This window comes from Scomber scombrus, chromosome 10 (genome assembly GCF_963691925.1).
Source record: "Scomber scombrus chromosome 10, fScoSco1.1, whole genome shotgun sequence".
In the NCBI taxonomy this organism is placed as follows: domain Eukaryota; kingdom Metazoa; phylum Chordata; class Actinopteri; order Scombriformes; family Scombridae; genus Scomber; species Scomber scombrus.
Window position 1 is genome coordinate 18,283,624 of NC_084979.1, and position 15,512 is coordinate 18,299,135.

Here is a 15,512-nt window from a genome sequence, read left to right on the forward strand (position 1 = left end):
GTTCACGGACTTCTGACTCGGCTGTTTTAAACAAAAGAAATCTTCACCTCAAGGCGCAGTATCATTTTCATTTAACTGTTATCCATGAGATTCTTCAGGCTTACCTTCAAGTGCTTCGTTGACTGCTTTTGAATCTCCTCTGTCAACGGCTGAACTGACCGCGGCGCTTTGTGAGACATTTCCATCTCTTGGCTGAGCTGAGGGGTTCCAACGTGTGATAATCACAAAAACTGCGTTTTTATTTTAATTTCAAGAAGGCGAAATAACAAACTCAGAAAATCCCCCAAAAAGCCAACTGGAGCACTGTATACCGTGGCTGCTACATCTCTGTGTCTGCCTCCCTGAGCCCGCTGGGTGCCTCGTTAGCTAGGCACATTTATAAAACTTGAGCAGCCTCTGGCTAGAGCAACAGCCAGCTTGCTTTTTTAACAAAATAAAGAATATTTTTGTGCCGCCGTCCAACAGTATGTCACCTGAGCTGGAGGAGAACAGTCACGGTGAGTATGGTGCATAGCCTCCCACCGCTTCACAATGCTTTATTATTCACCACTGCTATCATTCATCCACTACTAGCTAAAGCAACCACATGCTGGTGAATGAAACCAGACACCACTTTGATATCAGTATTTTCAGGATAAGAGCAGCGCTTACCTGCTCTTATATATATTTCTAATGACATCTCATACATACATCTAAGGATATCTAAATATACACTTTACATCAAAGGTTATTTTATTGGATTAAAGCTATTTAACAGGTAAACATTGAGCTGAACTGTAGTGGCAGGTGTCAGTGAATAAAGATGGTACTTATTCACCAATCAAATACATGTCAAGTTTTATGTTAGTATCATGAAAGAACCATTTAGCTTTATTTCTGGCTTTTGCTTCTTGTAAAATTAGGTGTATTCATTTATATCCTCTTGAGATGGAGCCTATTTATTCCCAAGAATAGAAAAGAAATGTCTTAATTTACTTAAACTAAGCATTGATCTGTGCTGGAGAACCTGAAATAAACCCATAATGCTCACAGTTATTGCTCACATTTGTCAAATTATTCAAAACCACAGGTATCCTCGTAATACGTGGCACCATAGCCACTGGCATCCTTTACCTTCCCCACTTTTTCCCCTCCTCTGTGCACACACCCCCTCAAACTGCTCTGATCTGGATTCAGCTGCCTTGCTTTGCATCCAGAACAGGGCAGCTGGCACTGATACCATGGCACTAATGAAGTGACAGATTGTATTTATTTGTGTTTGTGTGTCTACATTTGTTCGTACTGTGGAGGAATAGGGTAAATCAGTTTCTTTTGACTGACAGAGGAGCTTGAGATATACCTTGAACCAGCTCTCTACAACTGTGTTGTACCGCCGCAGCACACTAATCACTCTGACTGTGAGACAGAGACAGAGAGAATGAATGTCGGGGGAGAGCTGACGGAGTGATGACAGTACAATTGCAACATGATTCTAACCCAAATACCAACATTGTAATTGTAGTTACAAAAATCTAATGAATGTATGACGGTAGGATGATCTTCCTTGTTAAATCTTAAGAGGAGATTTGTAATAATTGGCCAAGGCTGCACTGACGCTTCACAGCAATGAATGGAAAACAAGCAGTCTCTGTCTCTCTCCCTCTCTCCCTCTCTTTCATTCAAGAGACTGTGGTTCATGTGTCTCCAGTGCGGACGTATGAAATTAAGTTGTGAATGTGATATTTTGAACATGAGTGTTTTTTTAAAATTATGTTTATCTGTCTGTGATAAGAATGTGTATATTTCATCAGTGTTACTGAGACATTCAGATTCCTGCACACTTATTGCTTTCCATTTGTTCTCCTCCGAGTCTCTTTCCCTCGTCTGCTTATCTATTCACTCTCATCTGACCGTTGTCCATCTTGATTCATCTTTTCCTGTCCAGGTGATATCAGTCTCCCCCAGATGGAGGCAGGGACCCTGTCTGAGGAGGAGGGAGGGGGGTCAGCTCGCCCTCTGGTGCCTGTGCCTGGAGCAGGCCCAGGGTGTGGTGAGGGTGGAGGGGCTGGCCCACTGCAGAGCCAGGACGGGACTACAGCTGGAACTGGAAATGGGGCTTTAGCTTTACCACCGGTCGAGAGAGAAACCTGGACCAGACAGATGGACTTCATCATGTCCTGCGTGGGCTTTGCTGTTGGCTTGGGCAACGTTTGGCGGTTCCCTTACCTGTGCTACAAGAATGGAGGAGGTGAGCTTCGGTGGCACTGTGTAGTTTATGTAGCTGTCTGGTGTTATGCATGCAAACAAATGAACATTGTTAAAATGTACACATGAGGATTATCCCTTTAAAATATCATTGGGTCATTTAGAAAAGTACTAACTGTACTTAGGATTTATACTCAATGCAGATGTTTTCAAGAACTACACATGAATATAATATGTTTATGTGCAAGCAAAGGTTGTAGTTGTATTTAAGTAGAGCATCTTGTATTAGTTCTTTTGGTGCATGAACCCGCCATTCAAAACTAGTCATATAGTGCCTCATTCACCAAGGTCCTTGACTTCATCCCAGCATGATGCCAAATTGTTGTATATAATCCACCCAGTTATGGTGGTGTAAAACTTAACAAGCAAGTATACAGCCCTGAGGATCACCTGGAGGAGGTATGTAAAGTTCAGTATCCCCTAAGAGAAGGTCGGGCCTCAAGCGCCGAAATTGTCAACTAGTTTCTTGGGTGTGATTGTGTTAAATTCTGAGCTGAACAACAAACAAACAACATCTTGACTTTTTTGGCACTCTCAAAAATACAATACAATACCATTAATGAGTCAAAACAAACCATAGATTTGAATTAAAGATACTTTTTTTTTTACTCAAAAAAGAAGTTTCCCAAAAAGAAGAATTGTTCTAGTATTTTATGTAGGTCAGTTATTACAACAGTGTTGAATCAACTCAGATCCTGCTGACAGTTGTGGTTTGTTTACATTTAGGGTAGGGCAACAGTGACAGGTAGCATGGTGAGGCATAATACTGGCATAGACTTAATAGAGAGACAAGGCAGGGACTACGTGGTTGTGAGCACGTAGCTTAAACACTCCCCCCCCCCCCCCACAACCACCGCCACCACCACGTGGTTTCACTTTCTTTTAGCTGTCCGTCGCTTAACAAACAGACTTAGTACAAGTTCCCCTACAGTTTTTCTGCTACAATCCTCCGAGCACGTGAGGTTACTTGTTTTATATCCTCTCCTTTTCATCTGTGCCAACTAGTCCAATAGTAACCTGCCCTGACTTCAGCCTTTGCCCTTTACTACTCTTATCCCTGCCCTACCCACTTTTCTTTTTTTTTAATGAGGTGTTTCGTTGAAATAAAAATGTGTGTGTGTGTGTGTGTGTGTGTGTGTGTGTGTGTGTGTGTGTGTGTGTGTGTGTGTGTGTGTGTGTGTGTCTTAGCCCAGCCCTCCCTCTCCCTCGTGTGTGTGTGTCTTGTGACCCGTAGCTCTGATACCCACCTTCTGGTATCGTATAACAATGGCTTGCCTCACACAGTCCACCCCCTGTGCTCCTGCCCAGCACTCATGTAGCATACAAAGGTGCTCTCTCCCACTCGCTCCCTGATTAGGCGGCATATGGATATGTCACACAATAACCCGTCCTGTGAGTGTGTGCCCGTCCCTTCTTTCCTCCTCTTAGTATCAGCGCAGCCACATCCGCTACAGTACTTCATTTTGTGTCCTTGACCAGCGCAGGGTACACCTTGTAACACAACAAAGATATCAGATAAGAGCTGGGGCACTTTTTCAGACCTGCTTGTGATTGAAACAAGGTTACACTGAATTTGAGACAGCAATAGCTTAATGTACTGTAAATGCATGGAATTAATGCTCTTTAAATCTCATTTATTTTTTTTGTGACTCAGCTGCTAGGCCTGATGTGTCTGGTTCATTTATGATCAGAGAGGATTTACTTAAGCCTATTAAGGCCGCAGTTCCTCGATGATTTTTTGCCAGTATGTTGGAGTATGTCAGTAAAGCATTTTCTCTACTCATTCCATTCACGCCTCCTATTGCATCTCCCGCTCTCCCTCTCTCTCTTTTTGTCTCTCTCTGTCTCTCTGGCTCTCCCACCCCTTTTCTCTGTTAGACTCGTGCTCATGAATGTTTCCTTATAAGGCTACAGCCCTCTGCTCTCAGAGAATGACATAAAGAATGATGGACTGAATGAGGCACAAATTGTCAATCAATAGCTCTGTTGCAGAGCTAACCAGGTAGATGCCCTAGTGTGTAATTTTTGTATTTGTTGAGCCTCTTCTACCACAGCATTGTCCCAGTTTTTCTGCCTCCCTCCTCTGTGATCTATCCATCTTTCCCTCCTTTCTTCTTTGCCTTTCTCTGCTCTGCGTCATAGCCGGTCATGTGACTCTTTCCCTTCTGCGCACTGTGGTGGCATCACCCAGTTATATTACTATTCAAATCATGGCCATTGAGTCGAATGCCTCATGATGCCTTTTTCATATCTTTTTTTGTTTTTTTATTAATGTGTGTTTCTGATTACAGCCAGCTTCTGCTCCAGTATAAGAATCACAAAGGAGATTATTTATCGGAAACACTGCAAAAACCCTGCGCCCAGGGCCAAACACTACTAATCAAAATGAAACAAGTCCTGGATGTCTCTATCAGGACTAATAACTCCTACAGGAGTCCATTCTCTTTTGGCCATTTGATAGGCCTCTGTCTCTCTCCTCTCTACACAGCTTTCAAGTTCAAGGACAATACTTTCCAAAAATTGTCAAAACACTTTTGGAATGGGAGACAATGTGGTTGTCTCCCATGTAGTTTCAATGCACCTCTTATCTATTGCCTTGTCTGTACTTGTCCCTGGCTTTCACTCTTTAGCCCATTTTTACTTCTTGCTCCTCTGTGGCTGGCGTTGTGTCGAGTTCTTGATTAGTTTGTGTCCTTTTCTAAAGAACTTTAAACATGATGACTTTTATCTCATATGTTCTACTGTTTACGTGTTGTACTATAACTATCAAGAGCAGGGCACACTTAATGATGCTGTTGTGCATAATTACAACAGCAATACTCACTGCTTAATTTAATATAAACAGCTTATATAATGTTATTCGTTAAGATATATTTCAGATATTTATTTCCTTAAGATACATTAAAGATGTTGATTATTATTACGACTATAATGATCATTTTCTCTCTAGATTAATTTTTCTCATGCTGTCTCCCTATGTGTTTCTATTCTCCTTTAACTCTCCAAAATGTAAACTTATAAAGGATAATTGTCAAAGTGGTGTATTATGTTTAATCCTTTTTTTTTATATTAACCTCATCTGTACTTCTTATTGCATACGAATGCAGTCCATACACACCAAGACATAACATCTATAAGGTGTAATTTAGCCACCAAAAAATGAAAACTGTGCTGTTTTTATTTATATTTTCAGCTGTGATTCAAACTGAAATTACTTAACTATTGGGTGTTGTGAGGACCAAGAAGTTTAATTAAGTCTCTTACCATGTAATTGCAACATATCAGGTTTAAGACCTTTGTCGCATCCTAAATCCCCCCCCCAAAATATGTTTAATTTTTACTTTACTCTACTTTCTGTTTTTATAGTGGCATGAGTGTCAGACTATATGGACAATTATGACTAAGTATCCCATGGTTAACAAAGAAGCCTGACAATGAAGTCTCAGAACGGCTAAGCAAATGTCAATTTGCAGACATTACTGCCATTAATGATGCATAAAATATATTATATAAAAATATATTTCATTTTCATTTAATCTTGAAATAACTGTTGATTAAAGTGTAAAGAGCGTCAAACTTGTGGTTGATGTGTGGTTAAGTGTGACAACAAGGAATGTATTGATTTTTTTTTTTTTTTGGATACTATTATTGTCATTATTATGCAATCAATAGGACCATAAACCACTCAAATATTATTCTGTTCCTACTGGCCATCCAAACCTTGCTGTTTATTTAATCTGGATCTAGGGTAGTTGTTTTTCACTTCTAATCAATGTTTAATCAATCAGTATTTAGTATTTCCCAGAACGAGGCAATCCAAGTGTAATACAGTATGTGAATATGTGTGTTGCAGGAGTGTTCCTCATCCCCTACTTGCTGATAGTATTCATTGGGGGCATCCCAGTCTTTTTCCTGGAGATTGCACTGGGACAGTTCATGAAGCAGGGAGGAGTCTCGGCCTGGAACATCGCACCCCTCTTTAAAGGTACGTCTGAGTCGATGTTAGTGTGTCTGACACACCTAGAATACAGTTGAAGCAGGATTATTTGTTTATCATCTCTGATTTGCAAAATCCACCCTTTCATTCCTCCTCTGCCCTCTGCTCTCTCTGTCAGGTCTGGGCTTGGCCTCAATGGTAATAGTGTTCTTCTGTAACACCTACTACATTATGATTCTGGTGTGGGGTCTCTACTTTCTCTTCCACTCCTTCATCAACCCGCTTCCCTGGGCCACCTGTGGACACCCATGGAACACCCCCAACTGCACACAGGACTTTCGCCGCTTCTGCCACAACCGCAGCGCTGCCCAGTCGGCTCTGCAATCACCTGCTGACACTCCCTCCAACCTCCTCTCCTCCACGTCCCCATTGAACCTGTCCTCAGCCCAGCTTTTCCTCAACAGCAGCTGCATTGAGGCTGAGGGCATGCGCTCCCCGGTCATCGAGTTCTGGGAGTATGTTATCTCTTATCTAGAAATTGTTGTGGAGAAGTTGTGCTGGGTGTCCGCAGTCTTAAAAATGATATATTTGAAAATGCTTACAGTGTGCTGTGTACTCTGAGAGTTTCTAGTTGTGCAGACCTGAATCTGATTAATCTGTAGTTTTATGTCAGTTGCAAAGTTAATTACATTTAAGGTTTCATTATCGGGCATTGACTAAGCACATAAAAAGCCTCCTTTGACTCGCAAAACAAAAGTGTGTTGAAGTTATCAACATATTTGACTATAGTTGAGGCGTGTTTGGAAAACTTTTGTTCCCTTTTCTAATGAGCATATCTGTGTTCTTGCTCCTAGACGTAAAGTGCTCCGTCTGTCTGGTGGGCTGCACGAGCCTGGTGACATCAGCTATGAGATGGTGCTGTGTCTCATAGCCACTTGGATCATTGTTTACTTCTGCATGTGGAAGGGAGTTAAATCTACTGGCAAGGTAGGTGTTTTCTTGCTGTTTGTTTCATGATGCTTTATGTCACATACCGCTGTTATTGGCTTTATTTGCACACTGTACATGAAAGGTTACTTGCCGCTGCCAGGGTTCATGGAGTGCAGATGAATATTTTGCATGGTTTCATGCCAAGGTTTAAATTTGCCCTTTGACCCCAAATCAGCTTTTGTATAGTGAGAGGATCAGTGTCTAGACTGAAATGCATCTGAACACAAATATAAGCACACACGTGTATTCTTTGAATGTCTATGCTAATTTGTGTAGTTGCTTTTTTTCCTGTTTCTCTCACGTGTATTAATGTATATGTTCAGTTTAATGCGTCAGTCAGGCTATAATCTTCCACTGATCCCTGGATCCCTATTATCTACATAAGCATTGTTCAGTCAGTGATTTCCATCTAAAGATACATTGGATAATGAAAGTATCCTTATTTTGTAGCATATGGAGATAGATGTCTGTGTTTGCATACTTGTATCTCCAGAGTAGCCAAAGCTCATAGAGCAAGGGACAATAATGAAGGAGATTGAGCCAGCCGGCCAGCTGTAAGCCGATTAGTAACTTTCCATCTTTCCCATGGAAAGGGGCTTTTCTGCCCTTGTTCACACTAGATCAAGGCAAATATGTGCTTTCTCACTACTTTGCTCTTACCATACTGATTGAACTAGGACTTGATGCTTCTACTGGGTAGCAGGGGGCAGCTTTCTCAGCATAACTTGACAAAGACTACCTTCTGAAAAGGTCTGCCAAAAACCCCTGCTATTGCAGGAGGTTTACAAATTGTCTGGCTTTCCATTTACAGGCTACCTTTTCTTCAAAGTAACATGACAGGGCCCATTACACATCTACTACAGGAAGGACCTAATGGGCTTCTACTTAAGACTTGAGTATTTGCAAAGCAGGTAATTGCTTAATCAAAGTGCTAAAAACATATTTAGGTGCAGTTACATTGAAACATTTGACCATAGCTGATGGACCACATTGATAAGCACTAAACTGTTAAATTAGCCTGTTAAATTCATCATATAACCACATCTTTTTTAAATGTACTTACTTCATGTAATGTGATGAGTTTAAATGTTTTAAAAGGTTAACCTGTGACGATTTTTACTTTCACTTCATGTGAGTTCTGACACATAGCACTCAAACCTCACCCCCCCCCCCACCCTCAAATATATCCTGAAAATTGATTCCACTGTATCTAGAAGTATGCTTCACAGTTCTCTTTTCCTTCTTTCTGTAGGTTGTATACTTCACAGCTCTGTTCCCCTACCTGGTTCTGGTCGTCCTTTTGGCCCATGGAGTCACTCTACCTGGAGCTTTAGATGGGATTGTGTACTACCTGAAACCAGACTGGTCCAAACTTGGAGAAGCACAGGTATAACGTTTGCCTAAGCCTGCATTTAAGTATCAGTGCAAATGTGTCTGTTGTAGTGTAGTGACAAAATGTGACAGGTTTGTAAATCAATATCTAAGAAAAATAGATTAACAGATTTTGAAACGTTACTTCCCTTCGCGGTAGGTGTGGATTGATGCCGGCACCCAGATTTTCTTCTCATATGCCATCGGGCTGGGTGCCCTGACTGCACTCGGCAGCTACAACCGCTTCCATAACAACTGTTACCAGTAAGTCCAAACACAACATAAAAATCAAACACCACTGTAACTGGAAGGAGGCCAACATCAACACAAACATCATCAGCCAGACTCTGCAGACTGCTGCATGTGACCGTACAGTTGAGTACTATCAAACAAGGCAGAAAAAAATGTATATCCACAAGAATTAGGCTTTCATTCACTACGGACACGCTGACAAGGAGAAGGCAACCTCAGTATCTCTTTACTAACTGTCAGATGAAGTAGCTTGTGAAACTAGAAGATATTACGTACATCCCAAGTACTACAGGTGTAAAGTGCATATAAAGAAGCATGTTAGTAAAGGTCAAATCCATTTCTCTTCATTGCATTCTGAAGGCCATACTGTAAAGTCTGCTGTTAGTCTTGAACATAATGCATGTGTGTGCCAGGAATTGTGATCAGAGGCCCGTAGACTTCCTTGCACGCTACTTAAATTTCAGATGTAAAGTCACTTCCCTCCCTGATCAAAATAGATATGAACAGTTTGCCAGGAGTAATCTTAGCTGTGTCCTTAAGCCCTGAATATGTAACAAGCTCTACTTTGTTTTTAGGAAAACGTTCCAGTATGGTTTCTGAAAGGCTGTAGAAATTAATTGGTACAATAGAAGCTCAATTAGACCCTTAATGAGATACAAACTGGGGTTTCATTGTCTGTTTCTAGCTCCAGCTGGCTTCAGTACTGCTGTTTTTGTAGACCAGTTGATGAGCTTGCATGTGTTTACCCAAAACAGACAGAGATATGTAAACATATTAAGACTCTTATGAGGTAGGTAGCTCCTCCACAGTAATAGGGATAAGTTTAGTCAATCTCAGCACTTGCTGCTTGCATATTTGGAATGCCCATAGAAGGGGGAACATCATAAATATCCTGCCATCTGACATTTTCCCTGCCTTGTCCTTAATTGGAAGTTGAAAGATGAGTTCAGATTCTGAGGTATGTCAGCTCAGCTGTGTTTCTCTCACACACACACACAGAGACTAGCCCAGGAATAACTGGAGGGATGTGTTGTTCAACTGCTCTCGGCTGCCAATGTATAGTACATTTAAGACTCAGGACTACTTTCTTAGGTTGTGCTTAGATGCACATAAACAACACAGCTAGCTTTAGGGATCACAATGTCAGTCCACCAGTGCAAGACTTTTGCCTGGAGTGATATATCTCGAAACATTGAACAGACTGAAATGAACTTTGATACATTCACTTGACTAATGCTAACATAGCATGCTAATCTGCTAACATTAGCTAATGTTTAAACAGGCATTACATGCTACATATAAAATCTTAATGTTGCATTCCAAAATATTAAATTTTACATGTTAATCAGCACATTAACTCCAATACTTAATACGCTTACACATATTATGTATAATGGACTTATTATGTATATGTATGTAATATGTGCATAATAGTACACTAATAATAATAGTACACTACCGTCAGCATTTAGCTCAAAGCAGCGGTACACTTGAGGTTGACATACAAATTAGACTGATGAAAGCCGAGCCAGGTCTAACAGTGTAGAGCTGAACCTGAAAAGCTGTGTCTGAAATGTCCTAAAATTACCATTGTACAATAGACAAATGCTTATATGTAACATCTCCACAACATGAATGCAACATTTTAGAAGTTTGCGCCTACATTTGTCGCTGTTCTTCATCCATACAACAATTTTGCAATTTTATTTTCTGGCCGTGATAAGAATTTCAACATCCCAGGGCTGCTAGTGTGGCTGTAAGCTTTTAGTCTTGTTTAATTATTGTGGTGTTGATATGGACTGTTTTTCTTAACCCAAACACTCACACTCACTTGTTTTGATTATCCACATACAGAAGCATTCCTTTGAGTGCCTTTTTTCAGATTGATAGAGTGTATTGACGGTTGACTGAGTGGGGGTTGTAACCGAAGGCAGCTGCAACAGTGTTTTAATAGCCATCATGGTGTAATACCAGGGTGTTTACACAATCTTCATATCAGAAAGGAGTCTTGGCTGATGTTGCCAGAAAGACTTGTAATGATAAAAAGGTCATTCCTTGCTATGTACACAGTACAATAATAATGTGGACTTTATATTTGAATTAAAATGTGATCTCATAAATTTTTCATTTATTAATACGTGCAAGAACTATTATATTGTGAAATATTAAGGCAGCAAGTAGTCATTAGGTCTTTTCCTTTCACTCTTTCCCCCTAAGACCTTGAGACTTGCCACTGCCTCATTTGCTCTTCATATGCCAACTACAAAGACAACAGCAGCTTTCAGAGAAATTGCTATTGATCCCATATTTACCATCCCAGCCCAACTCTTCTGTTGCCAGTATTTATCTTGGGCGTCTTGCATGAGTGTCATGTTACAGTGTTATGAAGCAAAATTTTCTCCAAATGACCTTCTCTGTGTTGTTTTTCTCCCTTTCTCTCGGTCTCTCTTTCTGTCTCTGTATTTCTCTGTAGGGATGCATTTGTGCTGGCCCTCATTAACAGTGGAACCAGTTTCTTTGCAGGCTTTGTGGTTTTCTCTGTGCTAGGCTTCATGGCTGCAGAGCAAGGCGTGGACATCAGTAAGGTAGCTGAGAGTGGTAAGAATACAGCTTCTCCACGATTTGGCTCCCTAAAACACAGTGCAAAGACCAGAGTATTACAGTAAGAGTAACAGTAAGCCGTTGATACTGTGTGATGTGCTTCTGACTGACTGTTTTTAATGTGCAGGTCCAGGCCTGGCCTTTATAGCCTACCCCAAGGCTGTTACTCTGATGCCTCTGGCGCCACTCTGGGCAGCACTTTTCTTCTTTATGTTGCTCATACTGGGCCTGGACAGCCAGGTAATACTTAGTGAAACACTTGAGCAAGACTTTTTATATCTACCTTTAAAAGCAGCAGAGAAAGCATTTAGCTTAGACAGACTATATGATAATGTAAGGTGACACTTGTTTTGCTGTGATTTTTAATTCTATATCACTTCTTAACACTTTATGTAGTATAGATAGCTAATCTGCCTTTCTCGTTCCCTCACTTTCTCTCACACAAGTGAGACACAGTTTAGACCAGTTGTTCTCAACTATTTTTGGGTACAGAAACTCTTCCCCTAAAAAGAAAAAAAAAACAGTTTGCCAGAAATAGACATTGCATTAGGCTAAGTGTAGGGAAAACCCACACTGCTTTATTTTAATACTGCATAAAACAGCATATGTTTGCACAACAAACATGAATATGATGTAATCCTTTTTATCTCTTTATATTGCATTTTTGCTCTCTGTTTTGCTTTTCTTATTCTGTGGACCAGATAGTCATTTGTTTAGTTTTAGCCATTTCTCCATGTTGCTAATGCTACTGTGAAAACAGTGGAAAACAGTTCTTGTTCTTCTCCTTGTAGCTAAGTACCGTATGCCAAACTTCTCAGGTCAATGTGTTTTCCACAGCATGTTCCTGCAAATGTTTCACAATTACAGCCTTGTTAAGAAATGATGGTTGCAATGCTAGAGAGCTTTTAATTTGAAGTGTTGAGTTTGTATTAACAGCATAAAACAAGGCATTATACTGAAATAAAGCCAGTTATAGTTATCAGACACAGGCAATTAGAAATAAAGGCCCGTTAGCTTCTGCAGTCGAAGTGAGTAGTGACCTGGTCAGAAATACGGTATGTCTGTAAAAGGCCATAGGATCTTTTATATATATGTATATATATAATTATTTCTTGGATCCCTTGCAATTACACCACAGACCACAAGGGGTCAAATGGTCTAGACTCATCATGTCCAGTTTTAGCATTGCATTTCTTAGCAGCCTGTTGGTTGTGTATCTGTTTGAGACAGTGCCTACATCCATTGTTTCACAGCCCAGAGATTTGTCAATGAGCTTCTGTCTGATTCACACAGAGAGTGTCTGTCTGCTCTCCAGTCCATTCATTTACTCTCACTTTCCATTCTGTCCCTCATTTCTTCTCCATCCTTCTTTCACTTTTTCCTGCCATTGCCACATTGGCAATGCATGTGCTGCTATTTCTAGGAAATTATGTGACACATAACTGCACAGCTGTTATCCTTTCAGGTTATTCTGGAGGAGGAAAACATTTTTTAGTGTTTATTTTTTGGATATTTTCATTTGGTATATCCAACACTGTCACCTAGTGAACACACTGACGTTACGTGTACATATAATATATAATTAGATAGCAATACAAACATTTGTGCAGAACACTCTTGCACATTTGCAGTATCAGAAGTATGTTTCAGACTTAAATCCACACTATCTCTTGCATTCTTGCATTTTTCCTCTCTCATTCTCTCCGTTGTACCTCTTTTTTCAGTTTGTAGGCGTAGAGGGTTTGATCACAGGAATCATGGACATGCTACCCCCTAAGTCTGCCATGGGCTCCCTGCGGCGAGAGGTGGTAGCAGCCATCTGCTGTGTCATCTGCTTCCTCATCGACATGTCAATGGTCACTGAGGTACAATGAGGATTTCTATGAGTTATTAGGTTTCATTTGGTTATTCAGAATAAGGTGGGATACACAATCATTTGTAGGTCAGATTACTGCTCAAAAAATCACTAGGATAAGTATGAAGCCATTTAGAAACTAGATGAAAATCCAGTCACTTACCTGATCTTATTCAGGACTGTTTTGAAAGCATAACATTTTTTAAAAAGTTCTCAAAACTACATGGATTGGGTGCCTAATGGGTTTTGCCAGGAAGGAACTGGGATTAAATAGGTCACATAAAAAGTATTAACAAAATGATGCTGACTGCTCTCTGTTCTGTCAGGGAGGGATGTATGTCTTCCAGCTGTTTGACTACTACTCTGCCAGTGGCATCACTCTGCTGTGGCAGGCCTTCTGGGAGTGTGTGGTGATTGCATGGGTCTATGGTAAGACACAAGCTCAGCATTCACAGTATCAAACAGCCACATGAACCAATGCATTATTCTCAACATCTTTTATGTAATCTATGTCAGGCGCAGACCGTTTCATGGACGACGTGGCTCGTATGATTGGCTATCAGCCCCTACCCTACATGAAGTGGTGCTGGTCCTACATCACACCATTTGTCTGTGTGGTAAGTGCTGCTCTATGTGTTTTTCTTTATGTTCTGCTAGTTGCAACAGCTGACATTTTTGTGTGCATATAGGCAGTGTTCCTGTTCCACGTGGTGAACTACAAGCCCCTGACCTACAACACAGTGTACACATACCCCTTGTGGGGTGAAGTGCTTGGCTGGCTATTGGCCCTGTCGTCCATGCTCTGTATCCCAATCACCGTTCTCTTCAAGTTACTGCGCTGCAAAGGATCATTGCGGGAGGTCAGTATGCCTGCGTGCATGCTCGTTCACATTCTCTTGTGCATGTGTTTCTGTTTGTAACTATTCATAAGTCAGTAGGAATGTGTTTCTGTAGATACTGCCCTGCCTCCCCTGTCTGTTACTCATTATTCATTAGAGAGGGCTGAATCATCAACTTTTTCCCATGTCTTCTTCCATGTAGCGGTGGCAACACCTTACCACCCCAGTTTGGGGGAGACATCACCTGGAGTACCTTGCCCCAGAGAGCGAGGCCAAACTGCTGCCCCCCACAGGAACCAAGAACACGCTCCTGTTTGAAAGTGTCATCTGATGAGCTGAACCCTACAGAACACAGAGCCACGGTCGCCCTTTTAACATCAGCACACACAGACACACACAGGAACACACTACAAAAACAGAAGTGCATACACACCACACTTGCCTGGTGAGAGCAAAGCGCAGATTAGTTACACACTCCAAAGTTTTAAAGCTATGAAAAAGCCCCTGGACAAATGGACCAAAGATTAGATGGGAGAAGAACTGAAACACACACCCACACCCATGTAGTCATCACAGGCTATAACCCCTCTGCTCTGCTTTCTGACTCTACCTCGCTGACTCTCCCCTCTCTTTCTGCTCCCCGCCTTTGTGCTGTAAGTCCTGTCTCGTCCTGTGAGTGCGATGTTGTCCGGTGTAGTTGTGATACCTTCCCTTTTTCTCGCCTCTCTGTCAGGGTGTCAACAGCCTCATCCGTCCCAAGCCGTCATGCTATTTTGTGCTGAATGAGCATAAACTAAAAAGATTCCGACGAAACCTCATATCTGCTGCTGATGTGCCATGGTCTGAGTGTGTGTGTGTGTGTGTGTGTGTGTGTATATGCATGTTTGCCTGTATGTATGTGCGTCAGTGTGCTTGTCTATCTGTGTGTGTGTGGGCGTGTGCATGTGTCTGTCAGGACTGCGTGTTGGACCGTGGCAGTGGTGTCTTCATTTACATAAAGCATTGCCTTTGGCTATTGTTTCCTGCCAACTGTGTTCTCTTCATTAACTGTACAAAAATAACCTTCATTTGTAAAAAATAATAATAATCAAAAAGAGACAATGCATCATCACTTCCAACTGTGTGTTATGAACTAACTTAAGTATCCAGTGTATTGTAGGATCTGTGAATCAGTGTTAACAATATTTGGAGGGGATGATGATCAGTATTTCCACCTTAAGAGAAGGAGAGAAACTTCAGACTGAATTGTGCATAAAGCAGGAGACAGGGTTGTGGGGAGGGGGACGAGACTTGATGCCAATGTCAGGAAAGAAGCAATAAATGACCAGATAAAGATGGACACTGTGTTTTTATGGCTCTTTATTTCCATGGTTTCATTTTTACTTCATTCATAACTCCAGTAGATACGTACTGATAGTATTCT

The 15,512-nt window shown here is 41.2% G+C and overlaps 1 protein-coding gene across 1 annotated transcript; it reads left to right on the forward strand.

The window, feature by feature from the left end:
* The first annotated feature begins 384 nt into the window (after positions 1-384).
* Positions 385-15,512, forward strand: si:ch211-117c9.5 (sodium- and chloride-dependent creatine transporter 1). Its single transcript, XM_062427994.1, has 14 exons — positions 385-497; positions 1,925-2,227; positions 6,098-6,229; positions 6,360-6,696; positions 7,036-7,168; positions 8,424-8,558; positions 8,703-8,806; positions 11,268-11,392; positions 11,523-11,635; positions 13,120-13,260; positions 13,577-13,679; positions 13,767-13,867; positions 13,940-14,110; positions 14,292-15,512. The coding sequence occupies exons 1-14, from the start codon at positions 467-469 to the stop codon at positions 14,418-14,420; spliced, it is 2,058 nt and encodes a 685-aa protein (XP_062283978.1). The 5' UTR covers positions 385-466; the 3' UTR covers positions 14,421-15,512.

Coding starts and splice junctions, on each gene's coding strand:
- si:ch211-117c9.5 (XM_062427994.1), top strand. CDS start 467: ATGTCACCTGAGCTGGAGGAGAACAGTCACG. Junction 7,169..8,423: donor GAGTTAAATCTACTGGCAAG/GTAGGTGTTTTC, acceptor TTCTTTCTGTAG/GTTGTATACTTCACAGCTCT. Junction 13,868..13,939: donor TCACACCATTTGTCTGTGTG/GTAAGTGCTGCT, acceptor GTGTGCATATAG/GCAGTGTTCCTGTTCCACGT.